This window comes from Hylobates moloch, unplaced genomic scaffold (assembly GCF_009828535.3).
Source record: "Hylobates moloch isolate HMO894 unplaced genomic scaffold, HMol_V3 SCAFFOLD_7, whole genome shotgun sequence".
NCBI lineage: Eukaryota > Metazoa > Chordata > Mammalia > Primates > Hylobatidae > Hylobates > Hylobates moloch.
The window spans coordinates 127264812-127289853 of NW_026652282.1; the positions used below are offsets into that span (position 1 = coordinate 127264812).

At 40.1% G+C, this 25042-nt stretch overlaps 1 protein-coding gene and 1 long non-coding RNA gene across 5 annotated transcripts; one reads left to right on the forward strand and one right to left on the reverse strand.

The window, feature by feature from the left end:
* The first annotated feature begins 1614 nt into the window (after window positions 1-1614).
* LOC131383905 (uncharacterized) lies at window positions 1615-23534 on the forward strand. The gene is made up of 3 exons (XR_009214305.1): window positions 1615-1766; window positions 20875-21005; window positions 23477-23534. It is a non-coding gene; the product is annotated as an uncharacterized LOC131383905 (long non-coding RNA).
* On the reverse strand, window positions 17618-22152 carry LOC116812124 (melanoma-associated antigen 8). 4 transcript variants are annotated; one of them, XM_032757801.2, is made up of 4 exons: window positions 22050-22152; window positions 20035-20302; window positions 19311-19369; window positions 17618-19235 (listed from the first exon to the last, which is right to left on the reverse strand). In XM_032757801.2, exon 4 carries the CDS (start codon window positions 19170-19172, stop codon window positions 18216-18218), a length of 957 nt encoding a protein of 318 aa, XP_032613692.1. In that variant the 5' UTR covers window positions 19173-19235; window positions 19311-19369; window positions 20035-20302; window positions 22050-22152; the 3' UTR covers window positions 17618-18215. The 4 variants fall into 4 exon arrangements, with proteins under 4 accessions (XP_032613692.1, XP_032613691.1, XP_032613693.1 ...); XM_032757800.2 differs by lacking the exon at window positions 20035-20302; XM_032757802.2 differs by lacking the exon at window positions 20035-20302 and having other exon boundaries at window positions 19311-19620.
* Window positions 23535-25042: the final 1508 nt, after the last annotated feature.

Below are 25042 nucleotides of genomic sequence, written 5' to 3' on the forward strand. Positions count from 1 at the left end.
TCAGTGTGCCTGGGCTGTAGCTTTCACTGGAGCTTCTCAGTTTTGTTTTCCCCTTGAAGACACAAAAGGCTGGATGGTGTTGTAATTGGGTATTTCCCTTCCCACAGATTGGTTAAAGTCTAGAAAAAACCCAGCAAGTTAGACTCTGGAAAAATAGTTTCTCTTGGTAAGAAGAACAGAACACTCTGGGCATATTTTCTAATTAATTCTTTCCAAACTCCTTACAGGAAGTAGGAAGAGATTTTTCCCTGGTCTTCACTGAGAAAACCTGACGGGGCTCCTAGAGAAAAGACATTGGAAACGGTGGTAGTCCCCTTAACACAGTTCCCCCAACAGCTCTCAAACTTGCCAATACTGAGCCTCCAGCCATTCATCTTGTAGAGATGAGGTTTTCCCATCTTGATAGTTGTTCTTGGGTATTCAGCTCCTGGACTTCTTATCTCCAAGGTGTGACTGTATTTTGGCTGTTTCTTTGGCTTTGGTCTGGTAGTTTGCCCTGTGGTCTCAGTTCTCTAAGCAAATCTGAGAAAAGTTTTTTTTTTTTCAATTTATTCAGCTTTTTACTTGTTTGTGTCAATGGAAGAGACACTTCAAGTTTCTTATAGGCTGAACTGGAAAAAAGAATGGACAATAAAAATTGGAAAACATATTTTAAAATATCAGTTTTAATAGATTAAAAAATAAAATGCTTTGCTATATAACTAATAAAATAAGTCCCTATCTGTGTGGAGAAATGACAAAATGCTAATGAAGACAATTCAAAGAGGTCCAAGTAAATATATGAACGTATTATCTTCATGGACTGCAAGACTCAGTGGAGATGTGTGACCTATACCAAAGCTATCTGTAGATTCAAAGTCAATGCTGTCAAACTACTAGCAGGAATTTTTGTACATGTAGACAAGCTGACTTGAAAAGTGTAAGGAAAGGCAAAGGATCTGGAATAGTTAAAACAATTTTGAAAAAAAAACCAGAAAATCATGGTGGAATCATACTGCTCAATTTTAAGATGTAGCATAAGCCTACAGTAATCAAAACAGTATGGAATTGGCTAGTGGATACACATATAGATTAATGGAATAGAATGGAGAGTCCTTGAATAGACCCACACAAATATGGCCAATGGAGATTTTTAGAAAGGAGTAAAGACAATTCATTAGAAAAATGTTAGGCTTTTCAATCAGTGGTATTGGAACAATTGAATATCCATATGTTATTAACAAAAAAACACCAAAATTTCACACTTTAGACAAAAATTAACTCACAGTGGATCATAGATTCAAATGTTATACAAAAAACTATGACGCTTTTAAAGAAAATATAGGAGGAAATACTGATGACCTGAAATCAGGCAAAGAGGTCTTAAACATGACACCAAAAGCATGATTCATAAAGGAAAAAGTGATAAATTGGATTCCTCAAAATTAAAACTTTTACTTTGGGAAATACATGGATCAGAGAATAAAAAGTCAAATGTGGAGTTACACAAATATACGCAAATTGTATGCCAAACAACAGTCTTTTATGCAGAATATATAAAGAGCCCTAAAGTTTCAGAAATGAGAAAACGTGTCAAAAGACAAAATTACACCAAATTTGGTTCAAAAATCGAATTAGCTTTCATTTGCAATTCTATAGTGAACAACTTCTCATTCTATTTAAATAGAATAGGTGCTCCAATGAGCTGAACATAACATGTTGGCTTTACATACAGAGCAGGGCTGAGAATTGTACAAACAAGTCTTCAGCCTGGGCCCCATTCCTAGGTAAGTAGCTGAATTGGGGTTTTGCCTTGGAAATTTTCCGTAATGGCTAAAAGTTAAGATTAGCAAGTAGCTGGTCTTAATTTCTCCTTACCAGTAGAGTACTCGGTAATCCTGTGCTATCTTTTGTTTTGCTTAACTGCCTTTCTGTTTTTTAGTTTGTTGTTTTTTTTACTGTTGTTTTTGTTGTTTTAGTCTTTTTCCCAATGAATTTGGCCAACTCTACTGGACTTGGTCAAATCCAAAGGAAAGCTCCAAATTATGGGGAACAAAGTCTCTGAATTGGCTAAAATCATGCAGCTGAAAAAAAAGAAAGAATTTGATTACCTTAGGTGCATTATTTACATAACAAGGCCACCTTTTAGTAGCCAAGCCAAATTGAAAGAGCAATGGCTGTAGTTCAGTAGCTAAGATTCTGCTGTTTTTTTCACATGACAGCCTGGGTTTGGTTCCTAAATCAAGTCCTTTCTGGTTTGATATTTTTGTTACATTTGAACTATCAGTAGTTTATCCCAGCCAAAATATGGTAATGAGATTTAAATAATTTTTTAAGAGCACAATTATTATGTCAGCTTAATTAAAAGCTAAGATCCAAGATGTATATGTGTGTGTGTGCCTCTGTGTGTGTGTGTGTATATGTTCAGAACAGGGATCTCTGAGAAAAACAGAAACAAAAATTTGAAAAGGTAAATATATATGTATACACATACACCTACATATATAATATATATGTGTGTGTGTGTGTGTATATATATATGTATATATTGAAAAGGCCTTTATGCTTTCTTTCTCTCCTAGAATATTATTTTTTGAGAAAAAGCGTTTTTTACCATTCTCAGTCAACAGAATTCTGTTTTCTCCATTTACTTCTGCCAGTCTCTTTCTTCTTGCCACTGTCTGCTGCATGAGGGGCCTTAAATAATTTCAGGGTCTGTGAAATTAGATTTTTTTCTAATTTCAGAAGAGCTCATTAGAGCTCTTTAGATTTAATTTTTAAATATTTAATTATATATTTTATATATTGATTTATAATCTATATAATTTAATTTATATATGTAATTGGCTTACAGACAAAAAAATCACTTAAATCAAATACTTTATCAGAAAAATAGGAGCCCAAATGCTTTTATAAGTTTACTTAAGTAAATCCTTAATAAATAAGTTGGTTTTAAAATTATTGGTAAAATAAAATTAGAAATTTCTTCAGAATGGTCAACATACATTATTGTTGGATTCATTGGTCTAGTAGTTTAATATTTAATCTCTGTTAGGTGTTATAAGTTGTCAAAATTTCACAAGAGAATTGTGAAGCTTGCAGCCCACAAGAGAATTATTTTTGTATAGTTTTTTATAAATAAGGCACTGAATATTGTTGAGTTTAATGGGAACAGCTAAATCTTGAATATTGGCAAAATATAACTTTTTTTAACTTTAAGATTCTTACTGAGGTAAATACCTGAAATGCACATGCTATAAAATGGTTAATAGGGATATAACTTTAAATGATGACTATCACAATTTTCATAAGCAATCTAGTTAAACTATTGAAAAATACAATTAATTAATTGATTAGGAAAATGTAATGAAACAAATGCTTGCAAATAAACTTCTCACATAGTTTAGAATCTAAAGTTATATTGAGTTAAATAATAGATATTCATTAAATGGATCATTTCCAATTTCTTTAAAAAAATTATAGGGAAACATTTTTCATTAAAAATGTGTTCTTATTTAAAGGGAAATAAGTTTAGTCTAAATTTAAATGTTATTTAATGGTTATTTTTGAAACAAGGTAAAAGGAACCAGTAAATAAGAGAGATGTAAAGAAAGTTATAGATAAGATATTTTGGTAAGAAAGGCTAAAAGGAGAATAATTTTATATAAAGTGAATCTTGCATGGTAAATTTTTTTGCCCTAAAATAAAATGACTGGTTATTTAAGAAAAGGGTTGTTTAGGATACAACAGGAGGCCCAAGAATGTTGTAAACGGTTTCTGTAAGCCATAATAAAGTTTGTAAAAAGAGCATTCATAAGAGAGAATCTTTATGTGATCAAGTTGGCTATAACTAAAAAGAAATTATTTATAATTGTCTTTCTAGAGATTGGGTATTGATAAGGAAAAAACACTAAAACACTAAGGAATTGGTTAGAACAACAACATTTTTAAGGTATCAATTTATTATTAATAAAATTACAGGGATTTTATTTTTTTAACTCAAAAGTTCAACAGTTATTGCATCTCACTGTTTTCAGCTTTCTCTCCCCTTTGAAAAGGGCTGAGATAATAACTGTCTCCTTTAACTTTTTCATCAGCTCCTGTAACCTTTTTCCTCAGGTTTTAACTGTTGTTGTGGCCTGATGCTGAAAGTGTTTCATTTTAAAGGTCTAAAGGAAATGTTTTCTTCCAGTATAATATTTTGTGCTCTTGGCTTTAAATTCTATGAAACTAAAAATTTTCACTTATGACCCAGGACACACTCTACCTATTTCTAAGTACTATTTTCATTAGTTCTGACTTGCAGGTTATCTAAAAGGACTCCCCATAGGAAAAGCATTCACACTGCAGAAGGTGGTTTTGTTTTTTTTTAACTTTTGGTAAGTGGCCTAACAAACAAATTTTACATTTTATCAAAATAATTCCTATGTCATTGTTACTACATTTTGATTTCCTCAGGAAAACTGAGATAAAAAATTAAGATTATTACATCCATGTAAGTTTCTGTATTTCTTTCTTTTTTTTTTTTTTTGAGGTGGGGTCTTGTTCTATCGCCAGGCTGGAGTGCAGTGGCGATCTTGGCTCACTGCAACCTCCGACTCCAGGGTTCAAGCGATTCTCCTGCCTCAGCCTCCCAAGTAGCTGGGATTACAGTTGCCTGCCACCACGCCCGGCTAATTTTTTTTGTATTTTTAGTAGAGACGGACTTTCACCGTGTTAGCCAGGATGGTCTCAATCTCCTGACCTTGTGATCCGCCTGCCTCAGCCTCCCAAAGTGCTGGGATTACAGGCGTGAGCCACCGTGCCTGGCCAGTTTCTATATTTCTTTTAAAGTCCTAGTGCTATTAAGTTACAGGGCTTTGATTCCTGGGACTAAAAAGGATGCCAAGTCCTGCTAAGTCTTAAACACCGACAGCAGTTAAAGCCTCATCTTCAGGCCTGGTAGAAGATGACAATCAAAAGAAACTGTTCATGAGACACAGGGGCAGAAATTAAAACTATTCAATCCCTCTAGGCCTTGGGAGTATTGTGGCAGAGGTGGGCACATCAGATTGTAAGGGCTGATTTTGAGAGATAAAATTAGTTCAGAGTTTCTCTAAATTAAACATTAATATCAAAGGCACATTAATGCAAGCCCAGCATCTGGGCCCCTATCTCAGATTAACAAGGTTTTCTTGGAGCATTAACCCACTTTAAAAAAAATTTTAAAGATTATAAAAAGGTTTATAAAAATTATATCTTATGGTCAAGATGATGAAAATTTAATAGATTTGTTTGTAAAATTTGAGAGACAGATTTAATTGGCCTCATGCAGTCTTTATAAAGGCTTACTGTTTGGAAAATTGTCTCCTCTCCCAAAGAATAAAGGGTCTTGCTTCTTTTTGAAATCTTTGAGTTATCACTTTGGCTGAATTAATAATGACTTTGTAAAACAATGACCTATAATCCTATCTTGTGATAGCGAGTGTTTTAACCTTTTTATATATGAAAAACTTTCCAAAATTAAATGCTAAATTGAGTCCTTTTGACCTCATTAGTTTTTTGATATTAGGTCTTCTGAAGTCCAAGAGAGACATATTCAGCTTACTTTATATAATAAAATAATACAGGAAGCATTGTCAAATATGGTATCTATCCTTCTTTGGATTATATTTATATAAATGTGTTATTAACATATGTTCCAAAATTGTATGAGATTCCTGTGATTATGATATGTTTTGTTATATGTTATCAGTATTACTTATGATTATTATGTAAAATTATTGTATGCCACAGAAGTAATCCAGTTTCCCTGTCAGTTTTGTCTTTAACCATGGCTGTTCTATGTCTTTTGTCATCTGTAATTGTTGTTTTACCTTGATTATTTTACAGAGTGGTTTATAATCAGTTATAGAACACTGAGGAGTACTTTAAATACAGGTTTCTGATAACTTTAGAGATTGTGCCATTGGAATAGAGAGAAAAACTTCCAGGACTCCTATAGAGAGCTGACATATTCATAAGAATTGGTGATCCAATATCAAGCAGATGGAAGTCAATTGCATGGATTGAACTAACAGAAGATTGAAGTAATCTTTTATGACTTTTTGTTGGAAACACTTGATGATTCTGTTTGGTTTGTTTTTCAGAGTCAAGAAAACTCCCACTGCCCTCGGCTAATTTTTTGTATTTTTTAAGACGGGGTTCACCTGGTCTCGACTCTGACCCTGATCCCCCCCGGCCTGCGTGAGCCACCGCGCCCGGCCAACTTTCTCTTCTTTTAAGCTATTTACAGCGTTTAACAATTGAATAAAGTATACTGTTATAAGCAAAATTTAAAACCTAATTCCTTTCTCTCAACTTAATTTCTCCAAGTTTTGGAAACTATTTTGTGAGTATTCTTAATCTATGACAATATAGTTATTTGCATAAGTTGAATATGAATATTTTCTTTTATAACATGGCATAATTGAAGACACTAGTTATTCTACCAAGGCTTTGACTGGCATGACATTTTTTAGATTGCCTTGAGAAAATAAGGCTGAATTATAGAGCAAATAGAAGCCCCTTGGAAAAACTGGCCCTATGCCTTTTCCTTTACAGGATCTTAACCTGTGGTAAGTAAAGAATGTTACTTTCTGATAGGCTGGGAACCTCAAGTTTTCTTGAGACCTCAAAAAGAGAGGAATTCACTTAATTCACACAAGTACCCGGAGGCACAGATAAATCCTTGGCTGGACTTGAGGCTTTTAAAAAGTTCTAATCTTAGATTCCTTATGAAAAAGTTTCCAGCAAAGCCAATTTAAAAAAAGAGAGAAAGCGAATATGGCAAATGATTATTCTTGCTGCACTTTATGCAAATAATCAAGCCAAGTGTAGTAGGACTAAAATTTATTTACAAATAAATTGGTTCTACTATGATTTTGTCTTTAATAAAATTGAGGAATTGAAGAGAAAAATTATGTTACAAAATAAACTATACTGTACCTGTTATTAGATTATAGTCTTGCTTAATGTTTTTCAATTTTTATTATTTTCTGCAATTTGGATTGAATTCTAAATTTTTTCCTGCATATAAATCTCCAAAATAAAGTTTTCAATTTTTTTATTTCTTTTTCCCCTTTTTCCTATTTTTATTGATTTGAAATTACTAAAAGTTAAACTGTGTTTTCCTTAATCCCCTGCAAACTGGAGCTAGACAACTTAAACTTAAGAAGAAAATAACAGCAACCTATTTATATACATAAACCAATTTCATTCCTACCTACTAATATATGGACTTCAGAGTAATATGGCCTATATCAGTTTTCCAGGGTTGTTCTCCATTTTGTTTTTTTTTTTGTTGTTTTCTTTCTCTCTTCCTCTCCCTATTTTTCCTTCATAAGGTGTGTGTCTTCACAACCTGCTAAAAATGAGCTTTCCTAACAATGTGGGACCTATTTTTCTAGGAATAAGCCATTGTAGCCATGAGTGATCAGATAAAAACCCAAAACCAGAAGCACATTTTCTTCTGAAATGCTGATATGGTTTGACTCTGTGTCACCACCCAAATCTCATCTCAAATTGTAATCCCCACATGATTAAGAAGGGACCGGGTGGGAGGTGATTCGATCACAGGGGTGGTTTCCCCAATGCTGTTCTCGTGATACTGAGTGAGTCTCATGAGATCTGATGGTTTAAAAGTGTTTGGCAGTTCCCTCCTTGTGCTCTTTCTCTCCTGCCACCATGTAAGATGTGCCTTGCTTTCCCTTCACCTTCCACCATGAATGTAAGTTTCCTGAGGCCTCTCCAGCTATGCAGAACTGTGAGTCAATTAAACCTTTTTTGTTTATAAATTACCCAGTCTCGGGAAGTTACTTATAGCAGTGTGAAAATGGACTAATACAAATGCTTTGTCTGAAAGATTTTCAAAAGAAAAGAGGGAGAAATGTGAAAGAAACATAAAAATGTGGGACCCCAATTCACCATGCCAAAAGAAGAAAATGAGGCTGAAAGCTGAGTCATGTAAGAAGCTGCCTTTCCTTTTGTTCCTAAGCAGATAGCTACAGATGAAAGGTTAAATATATCCACAGGTAGCTACTCTGCATTCACTTGATCTTACATAAAGTGCTGATTTACTTAGAGAGAGAGGAATGCATAACTGATTATTCCCCTACTCGCTCCTATTTCTCTAGCAACATGTGCATTCAGTAATGTGACCATGCCCACCCTCTATCTCCTCCAGCTTGCATTTACCCTCTAAAAATTGAAGCCCTCAAAATCATCTTTGAAGAAAGGCACAGACCTATCTCCTGGGCATGTCTTTAACATTGGCAAAATAAACTTCCAAACTGATTGAAACCTGTCTCAGATACTTTTTAGTTTTCAGACGAAATTCAGGGGAACAAACTAACAAATCCCCAAGATACATGTATTTTCATGAACATACCTCTACCAGTCAACAGGGTATCTACCAAAAGAAATACGAAAATGAAAAAATAAACTGAGGGCTCTTTTCTCACCATCATAAAGAATCTGAAGTTTCTTTTTTTTTTATTAGACTAGTGAAGAGAAGGGAAGAATCAGGAATAACTTTTAACTCCCCTTTTCATTTTTTTTTAATTTCTTTTGGTTCAGCTTATGCAATATTTTGTATCCATGTAAGAATCTAAGTTTATTGAATAAAGAGCATTGCTAATGATTTAAATCAATTAAAGCAAAATAAATTGCTAAAGGGGTATCATTTATTGAGTTAAATAATACAGGTTTTTCTGTATTAGTAATGGATATTCATTTGATTTTTAAAAAGACACCGTTTGAATTAGGTCATCACAAAGCAGATTTACATAGAACTGTTAATTGGAGAAAAACAAGAAAGTTTTTTATGTGATACAAACAGAGGAACTCTCCTTGATCATAAGAAAATGCAGTAGTTTTAGAAGGTAAAGCTGTTAAGTTTACCGAAGTACAAAACAACCAAACACTTTAAGGAAAAACTCTTTATTTTTCAGAAAAAGATATGATTTCTCATTTTTTATTCTTGACATAAATTTTAATTATTTCCAGTGGAACCTAAACCTCCTGAATGCCTTTCAGTTTCATCCAGAGCTTGAACTTCTATTTATGGATAAAAAATCTGTTCACACAATGAGAACACTTGGACACAGGGCGGGGAACATCACACACCGGGGCCTGTAGTGGGGTGGGGGGCTAGGGGAGGGATAGCATTAGGAGAAATACCTAACGTAAACGACGAGTTAATGGGTGCAGCACACCAACATGGCACACGTATACCTATGTAACAAACCTGCACGTTGTGCACATGTACCCTAGAACTTAAAGTATAAAAAAAAAATCTGTTCACAAAAATGTTGTGAAATTTGATCACCTTTTTTGACTTCAAACCTTTCTTTACAAAAATTAAGCACTACAACGCCAACATTTCCTGTATAATCTTCGTCTATGACACCAGCTCCTGTATCTATAAAGTGTTTTGCAGCCAGGCCAGACCAGAGCCACTCCTCCATAACATCCAGAAGGAAGAGCTATCTGAATGTTCGTTTTCATAAGAGCTTACTCCATAGATAGTATTGTATATTCATAGGAACTGTACATAATCCATGATCAGTCAGCACTCGTGGGTCAGAGCCATGGCATGCTTGGAGAGCAGGCAAAGCACAGCTGCATGCTGCCCTCCTCAGCAGGCCAGGCCTGCTTACTGGGAAAGAAATGGAAGCCGCTCTTCGGAGCAGGGCATGGCAGAGCAAAAGATGAGCAGAGGAAGGAGCCCAGGGAACGAGAGCACAGGATGAACCCAAGTTCACTTTGATTATGTGGCAGTTAGCACCAGTGTTTCCATTCTGTTTTGGTCTGTTTTTCTGGGACCTGGGGACAGACCTTAGTCCAAAACAATGCCTCTTATGAATTCATTTAACACAAACAACCAAATTTTGTAAATGGGCAAAAAATATCAACAGACACTTCCCCTAAGTGGACATACACATGACAAGCACATGAAAAAGTACTGTCCATCTCATCTATTAGAGAAATGAGAATTAAACCATGGTGAGATAGCATAACACATATTTTAAAATGATTAATTTTTTTTTTTTTTGAGACGGAGTCTTGCTCTTGTCACCCAGGCTGGAGTGCAGTGGCGCAATCTCAGCTCACTGCAACCTACACCTCCCAGATTCAAGCTTCCCCTGCCTCAGCCTCCTGAAGCTGGGATTACAGGCACCTGCCACAACGCCCGGCTAATTTTTGTACTTTTGGTAGAGACGGGGTTTCACCATGTTGCCCAGGCTGGTCTTAAACTCCTGACCTCAGGTGATCTGCCTGCTTCGGCCTCCCAAACTGCTGGGATTACAGGTGTGAGCCACCGCGCCTGGCTGAAAATGACTGAATTAAAAAAAAAAAAGATATTACTAACTGCTAGCAAGGATGAAGAAAATCTTTTATGTTGCTAGTGGGAATTATGAAATGGTACAACCACTGTGGAAAATGATTTGGTAATTTCTTTTTTTTTCTAGTTTTGCAGTTTGTACTGCATTTATTTTTAAAAAACCTTTTATTTAATTATTTTTTGTTTCTTCCCAACTTTTATTTTTGCTTTATGGGTACATGTTCATGTTCATTACATGGGTAAATTGCATGTCATGGGGGTTTGGTTCATCGATTTTATATCACTCAGATAATAAGCATAGTACCAGATAGATAGTTTTCTTTGTTTGTTTTTGAGACAGAGTCTCACTCTCTCACCCAGGCTGCAGTGCAGTGACATGATCTCGGCTTATTGCAACCTCTGGGTTCAAGCAATTCTCGTGCCTCAGCCTCTCGAGTAGCTGGGATTACAGGCATGCATCACCACGCCCGGCTAATTTTTGTATTTTTAGTAGAGATGGGATTTCACCATGCTGGCCAGGCTGGTCTCGAGCTCCTGACCTCAAGTGATCCACCCACCTTAGCCTCCCAAAGTGCTGGGATTACAGGCGTAAGCCACTGTGCCAGGCCAAGAAAGGTAGGTACTCCCATCTCTACCCTTAAGTAGGCCCCAGTGTTTCTTTCTCCCTCCTTTGTGTCCATGTATACTCAATGTTTAGTTTCTACTTACAAGTGAAGACATGTGGTATTTGGTTTTCTGTTCTGCATTAATTTGCTTAGGATAATGGCTTCCAGTTGTATCATTGTTGCTGCAGAGGGCATTATTTCTTTCTTTTAATGATGCATAATAGTCCATGGTGTATGTATACCACATTTTCTTTATCCAGTCTACCATTGACAGGGATCAAGGTTGATTCCATGCCTTTGTTATTGTGGATAGCGCTGTGATGAACATTTGTGTGCATGTGTCTTTATGGTAGAACAATTTGTATTCCTTTGGGTACATACCCAGTAATGGGATTGCTGAGTGAATTAGTAGTTCTGGTTTAAGTTCTTGGAGAAATTTCCAAACTACTTTCCATAATGGCTGAAGTAATTTACATTCCCACCAGCAGTGCATAAATGTTCCCTTTCCTCACAACCTTAGCAGCATCTGTTATTTTTTGACTTTTTAATAGTAGCCATTTTGACTGTTGTATAATGGTATCTCATTGTGGTTTTGATTTGCATTTCTCTAATATTAGCAATGTTGGACACTTCTTCATATGCTTGTTGGCCACTTGTATGTCTTCTTTTGAGAAATGCCTACTCTTGTCCTTTGCCCAATTTCAATGGGGTTGTTTGTTTTTTGCTTGTTAACTTGTTAATCTTCCTTAGAGATTGTGGATATTAGACTTTTGTTGGATGCATAGTTTGCAAATATTTTCTCCCATTCTGTAGCTTGTCTGTTTACTCAGTTGATAGTTTCTTTTGATATGCAAATTAGGTCTCATTTGTCAATTTTTGTTTTTGTTGCAATTGCTTTTGGAATCTGCATCATGAAATCTTTGCCAAGGCCTAGTTCCAGAATGGTTATTTCCTAGGTTTCCTTCTAGGATTTTTATAGTTTTAGGTTTTTGAATTAAATCTTCAATCTAGTTTTAGTTGACAAATAAAAGATTAATCCATCTTGAGTTGAAACTGGAAGGGGTCCAATTTAAATCTTCTGTCTATGGCTAGCCACTTATTCCAGCACCATTTATTAAATAGGGAGTCATTTCCTCATTGCTTGTTTTTATCAATTTTGTTGAATGTCAGATGGTTGTATGTGTGTGGCTTTATTTCTGGGTTCTCTAACCTGTTTCATTGGTCTATGTCTGTTTTTCTACCAATATCCTGCTGTTTTGGTTAGCGTAGCTTTATAATACAGTTTAGAGTTGACTAGTGTGATGCCTGTGGCTGTGCTCTTTTTCCTTAGGATTGCTGTGGCTATTTACATTCTTTTTTTGGTTCTGTATGAACTGTAGAATTTTTTTTTCTAATTATATGAAAGATGTCATTGGTAGTTTGATAGAAATAGCATTAAATCAGTGACACATATACACCATGGAATACTATGCAGCCATAAAAAAGATGAGTTCATGTCCTTTGTAGGGACATGGATGAAGCTGGAAACCATCATTCTGAGCAAACTATTGCAAGGACAGAAAACCAAACACCACATGTTCTCACTCATAGGTGGGAACTGAACAATGAGAACACTTGGATACAGGGTGGGGAACATCACACACCGGGGCCTGTCGTGGGGTGGGGGGAGGGGGGAGGGATAGCATTAGGAGATATACCTAATGTAAATGATGAGTTAACGGGTGCAGCACACCAACATGACACACGTATACATATGTAACAAACCTGCACATTGTGCACATGTACCCTCAACTTAAATAAAATAATAATAATAATAAATAAATAATAGAAAGAAATTATAAAAATAAAAAAATTTTAGAAATCAGTAAATTGCTTTAGGCAGTATGGCCATTTTAACAATATTGAGTCTTCCTATCCATGAGCATGGAGTATTTTTCCATTAGTCTGTGTTAACTCCAATTTCTTTTAGCAGTGTTTTGTAATTCTTATTGTAGAGATCTTTCACTTCCCTGATTAGTTGTATTCCTAGGTATTTTATAATTTCATGGCTGTTTTGAGTGGGATTTTGTTTTTTATTTGGCTCTCTTTGTGAATGTGGTTGACGTATAGAAATACTACTGATTTTTGTACATTGATTTTGTATCTTGAAACTTTGCTGATTTTATTTATCTGATCTGGGAGCTTCTGGGCACAGACTATGAGGTTTTGTTGGCATAAAACCATATCATCTGCTAAGAGAGATAATTTGACTTCCTCTCTTCCTATTTGGATGCCTTTTGTATCTTTTTGTTGCCTGATTGCTCTGACTAGGAATTCCAGTACCATGTGGAGTAGCAGTGGTGGGAGTGTGGATCTTTGTCTTGCTCCAGTTCTCATGGGGAATGCTTCCAGCTTTTGGCCATTCAATATGATGTTGGCTGTGCGTTTTTCATAGATGGTTCATATTATTTTGAGGTATGTTCTTTCCATGCCTAGTTGGTTGAAGGCATTTTCCAATGTGGACATATACATGACAAATAAGCACATGAAAAATTATTCTACATCACAGCTATTAGAGAAATGCATATTAAACCATAATGAGATATGGTAACATATATTTGAAAAAGATATTTAAAAGACATGGCCTGGCACTGTGACTCAATGCCTGTAATTCCAGCACTTTGGGAGGCTGAGGAGGGCAGATCACTTGAGGCCAGTAGATCGAGACCAGCCTGGCCAACATGGTGAAACTCCATCTCTACTAAAAATAATAATAAAAAAAAATTAGCCAGGCGTGGTGGTGCACACCTGTAATTTCAGCTACTCGGGTGGCTAAGGCAGGAGACTCACTTGAACCCAGGAGGCAGAGGCTGCAGTGAGCTGAGATCACACCACTGCACTCCAGCCTGGGCAATAGAGTGAGACTCTCTCTCAAAAAAAAAAAAAAAAAAAACGACAATGACAACAAAAACAAAAAACCATTACTAAGTGCTACCAAAGATGAAGAACAATTTTAAATCTGATATGTTGCTAGTGGGAATTATGAAATGGTACAACCATTGTGGAAAATGATTTGATGGTGGTGGCTCCCTAAATCTACACATGGGCTAAGGCCACAGAACAGGACACATAAAGAAAACAAAATTACCATTAATTTAAATAATGAAATTAAAAATTAAAAAAAGAAAGTTGGAGTGATTACACTGAGTAAACTTTTAAAAACTTTATAGGAAGGAAAATTACCATGGATAAATAGGGACATTATGCAATGATAAAAGAGTTAATTAAGAAAGAAGACATAATAATCCTGTTAATTCACCTAAAAGCATTATTTCAAAATACACGAAACAACTTCTGATAGAACTGAAAGGATAAATAGTCAAATCTACACTTGCATTTGGAGATTGCAAAACTCTTCTCAGTAAATGACTGAAGTAGACAAACTCTGCAAGGTTATAGAAGAAACTGACAACACAAAGAACCAACTTGATCTAATTGGCCTTTACTGGACACTCCACAGAATAAGAGCAGAATGTATAATATTTTCAAGTGTATGTGGAATTTTTACCAAGCTAGACCATTAAACAGCCCATAAAAAATTTAAAACAACCAAAGTTGTACAAAGTATATTTTAAAAATCTATAATGGAATAAAATGTAAATATAACAAAGGACATACCTGTAAAGTCCCCAAGTATTTTTAAATAAACAACACATTGTTACTACTCTATATTTAAAAAAATTCTTGAGGAAAACTAGAAAATATTTTCTGATAAATAAAAATGGAAATATGATGTTTTAAAATTTGTGGAATTCAGTTAAGGTAGTGCCTATGGAAACATTTATGTCCTTAAATGCTTACATTAGAAAGTAACAAAGGGCTCAAATAAAACATCTAAAATTTGCTCTTAAATAACCAGTAGAGGAAAAGTACATTAAAACTAAGGGGAAGAAAGAGATGGGGTGGTATAGATAGGAAGAGAAAAATTAATGAAATTAAAATTTCAGAAATTTCAGAGAAACAATAAATGAACTTTATAAAACCAATAGTTAGCTCTTTTGATAGATCAGACAAGTCCTAATGTCTGATGTCAATCTGAGAAATTTAAAAAAATATTGTTGTTGAGAAGCATTGGCTTTGAACACAGCTAGAAATAAAGCCAACTATATACAAACTATAATTTGTCATGATAACTACACCCTTAATTTCTTAGAGAAGTTTCTGAGAAGATCAGCTTTTCTTTGAATTTCTCTTAATTTGTAAGGGACTGCGATGTGTCAGATGCTTTCAAATGCATTAGCCCATCTAATTTGAAGATAATCCTGTAAGGTCAGCTGGGTGAGTTCACCTTCTACACTCCATAGCATTTTCTGCACTTGCTTTTGCAACACCATCTGTCATCTCAGTAGGCTGAGGATTTCCTCTTTCCATCTGATGCAGGGATAGAATCTTACCCACCTTCTCTGCTACCCTCCACATGATTTGTTCTTGTCTGAACACCTGTATAGGCGCCACTAGTCACACTGAAAGCCAGTATGTTCCTGGGGGCAGATGCCAGACAGAAGGCAGTGGAAGGCTGGTTCTTTTCAAATTCCAGCTGGCATGTCCACCAAGGAACAGTTTCTCTGTCCTAGGAGGAGCCCAGGATTTGTAAGAACTCAGCTTCAGGAGATGGCTGCTCTTCTTCTACCTTTTATGAAGGAATGGGATTCCTGAGCACCATCCATTTGCCTGTTGAGTCCCCAGCTTCAGATAAGAAGCTCATTAAAATCCTTCTGCAAATATGCTAGTGGCTTAGACAAACTACTGTCTACCTTCAGTGCTGTATCCGAAGAATCAAGAGATTATGGGCAAAGCAGACTCCACTCACACCCCATTGGGAAAACAAAGAGTATTTAGAGGACTTCCAGGGAGAAAGGACCAGGTGTCTAAAGTCACAGTCCAGAATGGCTGTGGCTGTGGGACAGGACTGAGGGTGAGTGGTGGAAAAGTCAGGGAACTTTTGCAGGGATAGGAATGTTCCATGTCCTGGGGAGGGCAGGTGATTCTGTGCCACCTCCAGAGGTAGCAGGGAAGAGCAAGCAGCAGGCTAAGTTCCCAGAGGTGGAAGAGAGGGTACATGAGGGGGACCAGATGAAGGGTGTTGTAACTCAGGAAAGTGTTGGAGCCAGACAGAAATTCTGGCTAGGAGTGTACTTGTCCCATGGGCTGAAGGAGAGAATCTAATATGTGGATGAGCGCTTGTAGGCTCTCCCATAACATGTTTCATAGTAGGTGCTCAACAGAAAGCACCCAACAGTCAGCTCCCAGGGGAACCACCATGCCCCTAATGCTGTTTGATTCTCGTTGTCACCTTCTTTTGGCCTGCTTTTAGTACCCTGGCCTCAGGTTCCTTCTTTTTGTCACCTCAGAGACATGATGCAGTGCTGAGAAATGAACTACTTACTATTCAGGAGGTGGGCCTCAGGCTGGCAGGAATGGGAAGAGCATGGGCTCCAGAGGAATCACACTAGAGATCTGGTTCTAGCCCTATTACTAGCCATGTGATCCTGGGAAATGTCCAGGCCCTGTGAGCCTTGGGTTCTTCATCTGTGAAGCAGGTGTGATAAGCTCTGTTCAACAGCACTGTTGGAGTGTATCCAATGTAAATGATGCACCTGGCTCAGGGCCTGGTGTAATTTAGAAGTTTAAAGAATGGCAGATGACTATATTTCTACTATTTGACCCCAGGCCCTAGCACTCTGAGATTTTGTTCTTGTTGATTTCTCTAGGACTTATCAGAAAGTATGCAGCTTATTAGGACCTGGAAGAATTACTTAGCCAAAAAAAGAAGTTTTGTCAATGAATTTCAGTAAGTTTACCCACTCAGAGGGTATACTTCAAAATTTCAGTGTGCAGGAGTCTTCCTCAACTGGAATGCAACTCAGAGCTCCTAGAATATGAGTCAAGAATAAACTCCTTCCCTCTCAGCTTCTTTTCCACCTAAACCACTATTTTCATTCATTATATCACCACCCCAAATCTTTTCCCTTGTTTTAACTGGCCAAATTGTGCTTCAGATAAGCTAATCAGAATGCCTTTTTAATACAGTCAGCTCTGGCTCTCATAACCAGGAAAAAAAGCACCTGGCCAGTGGCATCTGGGCCTCACATCCCAGCAGATTCATGCTTCTCTCTTAGGAAACCCATGTGGATGATGGGTATCCATCACCAACTTCGTGTGCTGTGTTCAACCGCACTGAGACAAGAGTGCAGGACACCTCCCATTCCTGCCCCAGGAGGAGATGCCTCTCTGTTTCATCCACCATCCAAAAGGAACTGCCGAACAGGTTTCCCTTCCAGGCTTTTCTCTCATCCTCTGAGAATCTGGCTCTGGCCCCACCCCGCTTCATTAGAATCAGCTCGCCCAAAAGGTACTGCAGTTTCCCAAAGCCCAAAAGGCCTTAACTCAGGGCATGTACACTCCACCACTTCCTGTTGCTCCACACGCTCATCCCTCTCTTATTTTTCCTTTAGATCTTAGAGGATAGCTGGCCACCTTAGTTATGTGACTGCAGATACTAGACTCTACAACCCTAAGGTCAGGGGTGGGCCTGGCTTACCTTAGCATCTCCAATACTAATCCAGGGCCTTCCAAATAGCGGAAGCTCAATGAGTGTTTTGGGAAAAAGTGAGCCAGTGAGCAGGGGGACTTATTTATTTATATTTAATTCAATTTCGTTCTCAAAGAAGCCAAGCAAATCCAGGTACATAGGGTACACTAAGAGGTACAAGTAAGGCAAGAATTAACTATTGTTTAATTTCTTTATGTCTCTATCTCATGTATTTTACTGCTATGTTGTTTCATATTTCTAAAAAAAACCTTAATCCTCTGCTCTTGTAGTGTCTGAATTCAAGAAATAACATGGGTTTCCCAGTATAAATGAAAAGCAAGACTCCTACTCCTAAACTATATTAAAAGCAGTAAGTCTGTCTACTGTCATACATAGAAATGAATGTTGAAGTTCATTACACCATCCATTAAAAGGAACATTGGAACAATTCCAAAAGGAAACAAAGATAAATCTCCAAATCGTCCAATAGAACAGGAACCGAGAGATGGTCCACACTGTGTTCCCTCACACCCAACATGCTCCCCACTACTGAGAACGGTGACTGCTCTCTTCAAACACAGAGTGAAGAATGGGCCTCATGTAACAGGACAGGGAAAGTGGTGGATGTGGCCCTGGAACGTGCACTGGCCCAGGCCCTCCCCCAACCTGCCCCACTGGCCCTAGCTGCAACTCCTGCTCAAACTCCTTTCTCCTCTCCCAAAGCCTCTTCGTGCAGGGATGGGTAGGAAATGCGAACTCTTGCATTGACCCTGACCACATGCTCTAGGACTTTCACATAGCTGGTTTCAGCCAGAGCCCTTGGACCCCACAGGAACTCGTAGCGCACAGGATCACTGCCGGGCGCCTGGCGGTACTCCAAGTAGTTCTCCTGCACCCACTCTTGGGTGAGCAGCTTCCTGAGCTCCCAATAGACACTGTGCTCCCTCCCATCATACAGCCCCATCACACTCAACGCTTCCCAGATTGCCTCCTCCGGGGCGCGGCTGCCCTCCATTAAGATCATGCCCAGTACGATTATCAGGAGGCCAGTCTTGGGCGTACTCTGATCATCACCCAGCAGGCCATCATAGGAGAGGCCCAGGGAGGTGACAAGGATGTAGGAGTGGCCGGCAGGGTCCACTTCCTTCATGTCAATGCCAAAGATCACCTGCATGCACTCAGAGGCTTTGCTGAAGATATCAGGAAAGTGGTTCTTGTAATTTTTGATGACACTCTCCAGCATTTCTGCCTTTGTGACAGGCTCCTTAATTTGATATTTGCGGAGCAGGAAACGAACTAACTCAGCCACTTTCTCATCAAGTGCTTCCCGGAACAGGGACTCCAGGTGAGCTGGGTCGGGGGAGGTGCTTGGCCCCTCCTCTTCACTGCTGCTGGAACCCTCATTGGATTGGCTCCATAGAGTGCTGTCGGTGACAGTCATGGAAGAGGAGGCACCCTCAGGACTCTGGGGAGGACTCGGTGACCCAGAATCAGGCACCTCCTCCAGGGTTCCCATGATCAGAGTAGAGGAGGAGGATGCAGCCTTCTGCTCCTCAGCTGTGGGAATCTGCACATCCATAAGCCCTGGTGCCTCTCCTTGGGCCTGAAGGCCTTCCTCAGCCTTGTAGGGCTGACTCTTCTGCCCAGGAAGCATGATGACTCAGGTCAAGGCAGCAGGAGATTGTGGGCCGGAGCTGGGCAATTGAGACCCACAGGCCTGGGGAGAGAGGAAGCATGTGAGAGGCCTCAGCTAGGTACCACACCCTGGATGCCCTAACAAAGGCCTACTTACAGGTCTTCAGTGCTTCTCTGGGGCCTCCTGACCTCCTGGCTGGCCTGTTCTCTGCGAACCTGAAGGATAAATTGAGAGAGCATCTCAGGGTGCAGCCTCCTGGCAAAGGCCAAGGCTCCGGGACTGACAGAAGGGCTGGTAGAGCCAGGAACCGTGGAGTTCCTGCTGTTCTGATGCCAGAGGGGCCTCTGGTATACATACAGGGGAAACACCACCTCAGCTTGACTGCTACTACTGCCTGGGCCTCTTATGCTCTGTGATTGAAGATACCGCCTCAGACCAAGACCTCACAGCCTGGTTCCTGGAGCTCCTAGAAGATAAATCGAGGGGAACTCAGGCTGCAGACTGCAAGCACAGCCCCAGCACCCCAGTGCTGTCAGGAGGGTGAGCCTGACTCTGTGAGCTCCCCACTATTTTGTGTGGATGGTCCTTGCTGTGCTCATTCAGGGCCCTCATCTTTCTCCTGGCCGGGCCCGGATCTGGCCCTTTTGCTGGCCTGAGAAACTTTCAGATCAAGAGTTCACATCCCTGATATGGGAGACAAGGACATGAAGGGACCCACATCTGGCCCCACATGCCCAAGGCCTCCTGGGAAAAAAGCAATAGCTACACAAAATACATTGGGAACCATGTGTCCTGGGCTGACCTGAGGCCACTTCCTTAATCCAAGGACCTATCTCCAGGAGACACTGGAAGAGCAAATGAGGGGATTCCATCCACCCACCTTTCCCTGCACTTCCCATGGCTGACAGAAGGTGCAGGGTGGGGTTCGGTCCTGTGTGTTTGGTGAGTGGTGTCCTTTGAGTCCCTGACTCCTGGCAGAGCCTTGGACCCTCCCTCTGCTGACCTGAATGCAGCCCCCTCAGACCGAGGCCTTCTTCTCCCTGAGACCAATGAGTCTGGTATAACACAGGGGCCTCAGCTGATAGTCCTGCTCATGCTCAACAGAGGCCGGGCAGATTTCTGTTGGGCCCCCATCTGTTTTTTGCCTGCTAGGAGAACCATTGAGGGTACCCTCAATCTTCCCTCAGTGTTGTCACCTAGACTCTTGGTAGATTCTTGGACCACTGAGTCTGTTGCCCACATGGGGGTCCCTGTTTTGTCCTGAGTTGCCCTCTGAGAACAAGGTCCTCACTTCCCTGAGATCTCAAGAGAGAAATGAGGAGCCACCACATCTGATGACCACTGGGTGGGGTGTCCAGGGATGACACTAGGATCTGTCCCTACTTGTTCTTGAGTGGTGGGTTCTAAGGTCTTCAGGGGGTTATTCATCTTTCCCCTGATGGAGCCTGCTCTTCTTCAACCCACAACACCCTGATATGAGCAGACATCTCCCCTTACCACCAAGACCTTATCATCCTGGGTTTCCCCAACTTCCTGCCCACAGTACAGGTGAGATTGCCACTTAGGGCCACCCTTGATCGGGTTCCCCCAGAGATAATAACCAAAGTTAGCCAGACTTTGTGGGGTCCCTTCTTTCCAGGCCAGGAGTACCCCCAGTCATCACAAAGTGAGCACACCTTGGGTCCTGCAGATCCTGTGACCCCGTCCCTCTGTTGAACAGGTGTGGCTCCCTCTGCTGAGCTGAGGACGCCCTTCAGACCGAGGTTGCTACCTCCCTGAGACCCAGGAGGCAGAAGTAAGGAGGCACTACATGAACAACCCTGCATGGGATTCCCACGGCTGACAGAAGTAGTAGGTTTCATGGGGTCTTTCTCTGTCTGGGTGTCATCTAGGTATTCATATTTACTCCACGACAAGGCATGGCCCTTTCCTTCCTGCTGAACCATGGATGTGTCTTGCATGCCAAGGCCACCATCTCCTTGAGGCCCCCTACCAGAATGTGGGGGGGGCACTTCCCTTCCCCACAGTCCTGCCTTGGGTGCCCAGACCTGAGAGCGGGAGCAGGTTTCCTAGGTCCATGATGGGAGGTCTGCTGAGTCCTCCTTAAGGGCTCTGGGGCACCTCTCTCCAGTGACCTGAGACTCCACTCCTCAGACCACAGCCCTCTCCTTTCTGACACCCTGAAAATGCAGCAAGGATGCACTACATGCAGCCACAGATCCTGGGACCTCCCAAGGCTGAGATCTCCACTGATCTGGAGCCCAAGGACCCCTGAGTCCTCCCTCTTCTTCTTCTCCTTGACTCCTGGCAGGCCTGTTCACCACCCCTCTGCTGACTTGAGTTTCAGTCCCTCGGATTCCTGAGGCCAAATGTGGAGGCCCCTCAGTCTCAGACAGGTAGGGTGGGCCCCCTGTCCTGGGGTCCTGGGTCCCCTCGGGCCTCCCTCATCTCCCAGCATGGCCTGGGCCCTCCCTCTGCTCCTCTGAGTCCGTGCTCATGAAGCCCCTTCGCTGCATCAGCCCCGGATGCGGACGTCAGAATCAGCGAGCCCGGCCGCCATGCCTGGCAGCCATGCCCAGCCGCCATGCCTAGGGCTTCCCAGGGCTGACAGTAGGGGCAGAGATGTGCTCTGTGGGGCCTCAGCCCTCCCTCAGGGTCCTTCCCTTGATGCCTGGCAGAACCTGGGCCCCGCCCTCTGCTAACCAGCCCTGCTCTGGTCACACCAAGCTCTCACTCCAGATTCCCCTGGGGCTTAAGCGCAGGGCTGGCGAGGGGTGGCCCGGCCAGACAAGTCTGCCCCCTGGTGGTCCAGGGCTGGCAGCAGGGGCGGCGCTAGATTATTTCGGGTCCTATATGAGGAGTGGGGTCCTCCTCAGTCCTCCCTCAGGGTCTCACCTTGCCTCCTCACAGAGCCTGGGCCCGCTTCCCTCAGCTGATCTCAAGCCGACCCCTCAGAACCAGGCCCTCGCTTCTCTCTGATCCCCGCGGCCACGTCAGTGGCGTCACATCCGTCCACCCAGGGCTCACCTGCGTGGACAGCAGGGGCGGAACCGGATTCTAGTGGGGAGGGGGATGAGGGAGGAGCGGTTCAATCATCCCTCAAGGTTCTCACCTTGAGATCTGGCAGAGCCTGGAGCCCCGTACTCTGCTGATGGTGTCTGCTTCCCTCAGACCAAGGTTCTGATTCCGAGTCCCCTGAGGTGGCAGTGGGGGGAAGGGTGTGGTGGGGGGACAAGGCTGCTGGGGTCTTTCAGGGCTGACATGAGGGTCTGAGCTGAATTATGTGGCCCCTCTATGTGGTGTGGGTGGACCCTCAGTCCTCACTCAGGAGGGTCCTCTTCCTGACTCTTGGCTCTTTTAGGAGATGCTCTGTTTCTGTCACCTCTGAGCATTTGCACAGCTGCACCCCTTGCAGAGAATGGCTGCGGGTCCCAGGCCAGATTCTCCCTGTGGGGTTGCAGCACCTACGATTGTAGTGACCTCCGGGAGAAGAGGCACACCTTCCCACAGGGGCTCTTCCCCAGCTGGAAGAGGATTTTGCAAACCTTTTGTACTAAATGATTTATTTTTACACTGAAGAAGCTAAATAGCTGCAATAAATTTGTGGAGGTCCTGAGTTTTGAAGTTACCTAACAATTCCTAGTCCACTTCAGTGATTTTCATAATTTAATTCTCATTCATATAGTAAGAAACAAATTTTAAATCGATGCCAATTGTATATGTGCATTATATTTATGTTTATATGCATAAACACATATATATGTATATGTTTATATTATATATGTATAATTATATGTATGTGTATATATCTTTACATATATTTATACATATATGTATGTCGACTATACTTACTTATTTTATCAAACAATATCTACTCATACAATGTGTAATTCACTCATACTATTCTATTTCTAGTTCATTATATATATTTGATTAAAAATAGTATTTTGGAAGGTCAGTCCTAACCTACTCTTTGTTTCTAGTTGTTATTAGCACAATTCTGGAGCCATAGTGTCTCAATCAATCCAATTTTCCTGGTGTCCTGATATTACCCCTGGGCTACTGGCCTCGTGTTTTGAAGTGCAGACTCGGATCCTGCATTGATGTGGGGTGGTCCTTTAAAACTCTTCCTGCAACTCACTCTGTCATCTGCAGTGGCTGCAGACCTCCTCAACCTCCCTGCCTCTCCACCTGCCCAGAACACAAGTACCAGTTCAACACAGTCTTCAATTTTCCCCAGGGTTTTCTCTGTTTTGTTGTTTAGACTTTGTTGCTGATGTTGTTGTTTTGTTTCTCTTTTTCCCTTCTATATTTTTCCACAGTTGATTTTGGGAGTAGAGCACAGCAGCCTGGGCTTGATTGTCACTTTGGCAGCTACAGGTAGGCATTAACTCTTTATTTAATTTAAGTAAGATTTACACCTTTGCCATATTCTATTCCTCATCAGTGAACATCATATACTACTCCATTTATTTGGGAATTTTTTCTCTGAATCTGTCAGCAAACTTGTACAGTTGCTTCTGTAAATGTCTTGCATATTTTGGTTAGGCTTCTTCTTTGTATTTTGGATTTAAATGCTGTTGGGGATGGTATATTTTTCATTTTATGTTCTAAGTTGCTCATCCGTGACAAGTCTCTTGTATTCGCTGCAGTGGTCTTTGTATGCTGTCTTCTGAAGTCTCTTATTCATCTGAACGTTCCATGTGTCTCTTCCTTTGAATTTTCTTGATGGTCATATTGTGAAAAATATGATCTATTCCTTTTCAATCTTCATACCTCTTTTTCATCTTGATATCCATAGCTCTCTTTTTCAATATTCACTGCAGCTATGAACGGTAGCTGTTGATAAGGAAATTTGGTTATTTCTGTGACATACAACATTTTAACATAATGGCTGAAATGATGACTGATAACATATCAGTTTTCTAGGAATCTCATGCAACTTTTGTAGTGCACATTAATGACATCTATAAAAATAGAGTCAAAGAAGGTTAAATATCACTTTTTATTTGACAATGTGTCCCAATAACTTAACTTATCAAATAAGCCTAATTGGTTTAATATCTCCCTTCCTTTGAAGAGGTTTAGGAGCCCTTTGGAATGTTCTAACATTAATTTAGGATCAAGAAAGACTTAATTTAGGACATGACTTTGAGAAGTTTTTGAAAGACGTCACAAGGTTTAAAGCACTTCACTAAACAGTATCACCAATCATTATGAAACAAAGACAAATACAGATATGTTACATAGCTTTCAAAAGACTTAGGTCTCTGAAGATTTACAAGACTCAGTTTTTTTAAAACAATCAAAATACCTGATAAAAGACACATAAAAAGACAAAATACCTTATAAAAGACAACAAAAAAACTTGACGAAACACTGAATTTATTATTTTTTTGTTCCTTAGGTAGATCACTAAAAGGATATGAAAATCTTTCCTAGTCTTTTGTCAACACTCCAAGGAAATACCCATTTTCAAAAGCAAAGACCCGATTCTAGTTTTGCATCACGGTACTTTTGATATTAAAGCTCATTCAAAAAAACTTATAATAAATTTATTCCATTTTAGCATGCTTGACCCCACATGAAATTCCTTTCACAATCCTATTATGTTCTTGTATCTCTTTGGTCTTTCATATACTTTTTCACATTGTGGAACAATCAGTCATTCTATTTTAGGATAAAAATTATTCTCTTTTTCCCTTAAGGCAAACACGGCATCATACATATGCCTTTTTTAAAAATAAAATATGCCTTCCTTTCCTCACTTATAGAGTTGTTTTCCTTTATTATAGTTTTAGTTACCACATATTAGAATTTTCAAAATCCCTTATGATCTTAATTTTTATGTTAAACTATACAGTAAGCAATTCTGAACTGTCATATAC